Source organism: Leptodactylus fuscus, chromosome 3 (genome assembly GCF_031893055.1).
Source record: "Leptodactylus fuscus isolate aLepFus1 chromosome 3, aLepFus1.hap2, whole genome shotgun sequence".
Lineage (NCBI taxonomy): Eukaryota > Metazoa > Chordata > Amphibia > Anura > Leptodactylidae > Leptodactylus > Leptodactylus fuscus.
In genome coordinates this window covers 204,172,738-204,179,498 of record NC_134267.1, presented here as the reverse complement: position 1 = coordinate 204,179,498, position 6,761 = coordinate 204,172,738, and the positions used below count along the sequence as shown (strand labels likewise).

The 6,761-nt window shown below is 41.5% G+C and overlaps 1 protein-coding gene across 2 annotated transcripts in view; it reads right to left on the bottom strand.

Annotated features, from left to right (window-relative positions):
* LOC142198178 (ephrin type-A receptor 3-like) overlaps positions 1-6,761 on the bottom strand; it is a 213,862-nt gene that overhangs the window by 20,436 nt on the left and 186,665 nt on the right. For both annotated transcript variants that reach the window (XM_075269072.1, XM_075269073.1), the window contains 3 exons: positions 5,620-5,769; positions 553-746; positions 125-265 (listed from right to left, as the gene is read on the bottom strand). In XM_075269072.1, the coding sequence (XP_075125173.1) occupies positions 125-265; positions 553-746; positions 5,620-5,769 (485 nt within the window). The remainder of the gene's footprint in view (positions 1-124; positions 266-552; positions 747-5,619; positions 5,770-6,761) is intronic.

The following is a 6,761-nucleotide window of genomic DNA, read 5'->3' as shown; positions in this document are numbered from 1 at the left end:
ATAGAGCCCCTTTAATATATACAAAGTGTCTTATGTTCATCGGCCCTAATCATTTCTGAAAATATGCTTTATAATTAGGGTTACACTTTAAGTTTTAAAGACATAAAATGAAGACAGTCCCCACCTGTTGCTTAGGTACAGCACAGAATCTAGGGTGACGTATCCTGCCATTGTGAAGTATTCTAGATACTGAGTCATCTTGATGGCTTCTAGCCATTCTTCCACACTGGTCACTGTGAACGCTTCTTGCATGTTGGGGTCTTGCCTGGAAATGTAAATAGCGGGAAATGAAATGTAATGGAATCCTGGGTTCAAACCCCATTATATATACATGCAACTTGTATGTTCTCCCAGTGGTTACATGAATTTTCCATGTTAAAAACATAGGAATAGGTGTTCTGGCTTCCTATAAAGTTGCGTCTAAGACATGGAGTTCAGAGACCAGAGACACAGGAGGTACAGATATAAGTTCTAACAATTTTAGCACATTGCTATGAGAAATGATGCCTTAAGCAACGGGAAACAAATAAATGAAAAATTCTCGATTCTTACCATGTAGAGCTATTGGCGAGTTCATTCAAGGTGCTCGGCGTGCGAATGAATTTATCTAGAATGTTAACAATTTGACCAAATTTGGGTCGGTCGCTTCTACACTTTTGCCAGCAATCCAACATGAGCTGATGTAAAACTACAGGGCAGTCCATGGGGGGCGGCAGGCGGTACCCTTCATCTATTGCTTTAATTACCTAGGAGGAAGAATTACAGATCATTGCTATTAGGCCAGGCCCATTGAGATCATGTCTCTTGATCTCAGCACATACACTAATTCAGTCGACATGATTACTCTCTTTTATGTCCACTTTCCTGTAAAGATGTAAACCTTTGAAGTGACGGATACTTGTACTAATGAGAATTTGCCCCTTTCTTGTTAATAATAGACATTCACATTAGAGTATCTGTTCTTAAAAGAAAATTATTCAAAATTATTATTAAAAAAAAATCAGAACATCCATTGAGCTAATTTTAGAAAAACACAAGAAAATAAAGGATAAAGCTACTATATTTCGTGAAACTGGGAATAGTGCTGGGAAAGCTCGGGAGAGTCATCGTGTAAATATTCCTAAGGTTTGCCTGGTAGTTTCAATGTCGGGTCCAAAGTAGAACTGCTATTATTATACTCTGCGGTCCCTTCAGACTAGGGTTGAGCGATCGGGATCGGGAAAAGATTGGATTACAATCGCGATCGGAATTCAGATCCCAATCTTTTCCAGTGGGATCGAGGTTGGAGGTTATCTCAATATCGTCTCAACGCTATTCATGTATATATCATTAAAAAGGTTGAGCGATTGGGATCGGGAAAGATCGGATCACGATCGGCGATCAAACAAATTTCACGTTTGTGATCGGCTGGAAAATGATCAGAAATTGGATTTTAAAATTGATCCTGAAATCTCAAGATTGGCTCAACCCTACTTCACACTCAAGAGTATAATATGTAGGGGCCCAGGGGAGGTGATAAAACATAAACAGTATAAGGCTATATTCACACCATGGTGAATAACAGCTATGTGTCGGCTGTATTTTTAACAGTGAATGGAGGCTATTCCATGACCATTATTTTGACAGTCCATTGTAATGGACCGTTACAAGATAGGTCATGTCCTATTTTTGGCCGTTTTCATGGATCCCTCCATACATTCAAATGTATACGGGGAATTTGTGAAACTTTTCTGTGCTCTGTTGTGGCATCTGTTGTGGGTCCCTGCCCACTCCTGAATAATGTCAACAGCCTCAAGGGACCACTGAGACCTGTGACTTGGCCTCAGCAGTCACGCGATATGTAACAACTTTACGATGCCACTGACATCATTCAGGAGGCTGGAAGAGTGTGGGACCTACACTGGAAGTTGTAACATGGCCCAGAGAAGGTGAGTTCTTTATGTTTACTTACATTCCGTGGGTCTCTATCTATTATACTCTGGGGTCTGAAGTGACTCCAGAGTATAACAGTGGTTCATAGGTGGCAAACCTTAAAAATTTCGGGTTCAGCCAAAACCCAAAATTTTTGGATAATTTAATGAACCGCTCATCACATAAGGTGACCTGTCACTTGTGACATGTAAATAATTCTATTCCCAGTGAAATAACAATTTTGAAGTAGCTTTTCTTATAATTCGGTGCTAGAAATTTATAAATAAATTGATTGACAACTGGGTGTTACCAGTTTGTGGTATTTTACTGCACAATCTAAGGGCTAGTTCACACGGGGACATGGACGCTGATTTTGACAGCAGATTTTGCGGCCAAATCAGCGTCCATACAATGTCCACACTATGTGAACTGCTCCCGCCGCGACCATCGCGGTCGCGGCTTTCACCTCCGCTGTCGGCTCAAATGAATGAGCCGACATGGAGGGCGCTGCGGCTGGGCGGAAGCCGCGGCTCATCGCGAGCGGCTTCCGCCCGAAAGATAGGTCATGTCGCTTCTTTTTCTGCTAGCGAGCTAGCAGAAAAAAAAAGCGAGCAGTTCACATAGGGATACATTGTATGGACGCTGATTTGGCCGCGAAATCCGCTGTCAAAATCAGCGTCCATGTCCCCGTGTGAACTAGCCCTAAGGGAGCCTTCACACAGAGTAACGCCGGGCTCAATGTGTGCTTATTTTTACTGGCGTAGAAATGCGATGGTAGAGTTTACATCGCGTTTACGCTGCGTTTTTTACTATAAGCGCATACGCGGCGTTTACGGCCGCGTTTTTTGCTTGCTAAAACGTTTACGTGAGCAAAAAACGCGTCCATAAACGCCGCGTATACGCTCATAGTAAAAAAAAATGCCGCGTAAACACGACGTAAACGCTACCCTCACATTTCTACGCCAGTAAAAATAAGCACACATTGAGCTCGGCGTTACTCTGTGTGAAAGCTCCCTAAGAAACATCCAATCAGAGCAACTAGTATCAGTCTGTGTAGAGACACACCCTTATAAAAAAGGGAATGGCAACACCCAGTTGTCAATTTATTCATAAATTTCTTGGATGAATAACAAAGCAAATAAATAACAATTAAAAAAAAATACTAAAAATGTATTTCTGGGTCTTTTAAATACATACAAGGAAGCTGGACATCATTGAATTTTGTTTAGCTTTGAAACATGGCGGGTATATGACTTTTGAAAAAAAACAAAAAACTAAATTTTAACAAAAAAAAATGATTGATATATAAAAAAAAACCAAAGACTAAAGTCAATATAATAATTCTATTAAACTATTAAAAAATGATACAACAGTATAGGACACATTGGTTGTCCATTCACATAATAAATTCTTATTTTCCATTTCTATTGTGCAATGAACCAGTGTCCTCAATAATATCATCTAGGAACCCATGAAAGAAATACCGTCATACATAGGCTCATGTCTTGGTGCAGCTTTTCTACCTTTATTTATTTACAGGGAATATTACTGGAGCCAAACGCTTTGGACCAGGACCCATCTCTACAATGGAATCAAAAGTTCTCAGGTTATACTTATTATTTTTAAAAAAAATTTGTTCGGTCATGACTGATCCTTTTTAAAGGTTGAAGAAAATGGAAAATTGCACAAATACTGACTTTTGACTATTCATCTGGCAGTGTTTGCCTTTCAGACAATCTCATTATGGTTGAAGGATAGAAAAGAAAGAGTGGTATGATTACTTCTAAGCCTCCATGCCCCTTCTGCAGATAAATGACAATTTGGCCTTGAGTTGAAGATTTATCTAATCTTAGACAGCCGGATTGCCTGGGATGCTTGGCTTGACAGCTCCATTACAAAAAGCTCTATAAGTTGATAGGGGCTGTCTCATGAAGGTTTTGCTTTCCATATGATATATTACAGAATGTGGGTGTCATAGAAAGAAGCCCCCACATGCAGACCCCTATATGTCCTCTACTAACTTAGAAAGATCAGCTCTTAGGATTGTCTTACATGGCCGTAATGTAAGTCCGCAAATGGTCCGCAATTGAGGGTTTTCAATTGCAGACCATTTGCGGACACATTATATTCAATGTGGCCTCTTACACCACTGGATATTTTATCTGTGGTGTGACCGGACTGCAACCTTGGTCCGCAATTTATAGGACATGTCCGTAATGGGTGTGAATTGCGGCACTGCACGGACTCTCCCATAGAACTCTCTGGGCGAGTGCGGCAGGACATGGACATCTGTGGAGCCTATGTTGCTGATCAGCAAATAGTGTTGCTGATCAGCAACTTGCGGACCGTACATTCAATACGGTCATGTAAGACCAGCCTTACTCTGGTGAATCCATCTCACCCACCTATTAACTATTTAGGTACTTGATATACCCCAACAATACCAATTGGTTTCTGGGATTGCTGACTTAGAAAGATGTCTGAGATGAGTTGTCCTGGACTATGTTTTCGATTTCTGTGACCTCTTCACTACTTACCAAGCACAACCATTTACATTATGTGCTTGGTATTATAGCTCAGCCCCTTTCATTTTAATGGAACTGAGCTATAGGGGCTATAAGGGCTGAGAAGTTGAAGTAAAGCTTGATATCTTAGTTCCGGATAACCCCTTTAATATGCTGAATATTAGCTATGGGTCCAATATAGAACAGATAAAATGTTGCAATCTTTGGCTAGCACACAAGAATACACTGGACACTTGGTTTGCAGGTCCGGTGTATTCCTGAGGTAGGCACTTCCTCCACCTCCCCACCCATCTCTATAGTGACTGACAGGCTACATTGTATAATGTACCAGCATAAACAGAAGGCTCTCAATCACACTGTATATCAAACACTGGCAAAGACACGAGGGGGACTCTGAGCCTCTGCAGATCAGAAGCAATAGGGGGTGCAGCAATCACTACTGGGCCTGGAACCTCAGGGAGTCCAAAGGCTTCAATACAACATAAGAAGACACCAGTACTATAGATAGCACATAGTAAATGGGGGGGGGTCCATTGCTTATATTGCATTGGGGCCTAGGAGCTTCAATTTATGATCACATGGGAGGCAGAACATCCAACAATGAAGCCACAGCACGAAACCAAACAGACAAGGGTGACATGCAACAGAGCCCTGGGAACAGGTGAGTATGCTCTTTTTATGTCACACCTCCCCCAGCCTCCAAAGGGTCCAATTCCTGGACAACCCCTTTAAGTTATAAGAAGATAAGGGAAGTATGTCTTCATTTACAACCCTGAGATATTCTAAGAACATCTTGATATTAGATTGTTTCGTAAATGTTTAAGGAAAGCCTGTCATGTTGTACATGCCGTCCTATCTGAAGAAAGCAAGGTATAGAGCAGGAGTTGAGCAGACAGATGAGCTATCTAGTGGTGTGGCATGGTTTGATGTGTATCTTGAATTTTATTTATTTAAATCCTGGCTCTTTCTGGGCTTAAGAGTCCAGTGGGCGGATCTAATGTTCATACAGGGAGGGCAGTAAATCATTCAGTGAGCCCGCCTACTGGACTAATGCTCAGCTACTCCTGCTGTATAACATACTGAAGATTACACAGCATTTTCCTGGTGAAGGGTTCCCTTTAATATATCCCTGACATACGCCATCATGTTAAATAATACACCAGTCCAAACAGCAGTAACTTACATCTTGGTTAGACATTTCCCAATATGGCCTCTCCCCATACGAGATGACTTCCCACATGACGATGCCGTAACTCCATACATCGCTCGCTGATGTGAACTTTCGGTAGGCTATGGCTTCTGGTGCCGTCCACCGGATGGGAATTTTGCCTCCCTTATGAGAAAAATGAAACACGTCGATGAGACCATTGCAAAGTTAGAGGCAAAATGATTTTGTTTTTAGGATGAAAAGAGAATTTCCTGTCCTCAGCGATTATCCATCTAAGCAATTAAAAGTCAATATCATAAGACAACCCGTCATTAAGAACATCGATCAGGTAAACAACAAGCGCACAGTCAGCCGGCAATCCGCTTCTATATTCCAGGACACTGGGGAGCCACATTAGGAATACATTATAATTCACACCTGCTAAGGTTGCATTTGGCTAACTATAGATGTGCTATTGAAATAGAAGAGGTAGCCATATGGTTAATGGGGGAAATTACTGGAGAAGAAAAAAGCAGATTAGCAGGCATAGCAGCTGCTAGAGGGCCAGTGGCCAAGAGTAATACAGTAAGATGCAGATAGATGGGAAAGGGTACTGGGACGGTTAAAGAAATTGTCAGCAATTGTTTGTTTTTGTAAGTAACTGAATTTCCTATAAAATAACATTTTTGGAGCATCATCTCCAAATTGTACGTATTCCTACGAGTAGTTTATGAATAAAGTGGTTGTGATCAGTTTGGGGTATGCGCCTGTTTATATACAGGCTGTGCAGGGCCCTTTAAGAAAAGGAATGGTAACGCCCAGTTGTCAATTTATATCAAAATATCCAGGAAGAATAACACGAAGAGTAACAGCACAATGACGAGTTTTAAGAATAGAATGTTCTATAATTATTCATATTTGAGGACTATTTACTGAAAGATTCACTTTAAGAGGCGTTCACACGGAGTAACGTGCTGCGTGATGTGGCACGTATACGGCGTGTGAGATTTTGCGCGCAGTAAACGCTCCCATTGATTTCAATGGGAGCCAGGATCATATACGCCGTGTTATTTTGCGGCCGTGATTTTGCGGCCGCAAAATCACGGCCGCAAAATAACGCGGCGTATATGATCCTCTCTCCCATTGAAATCAATGGCAGCGTATACGGCGCGCAAAGT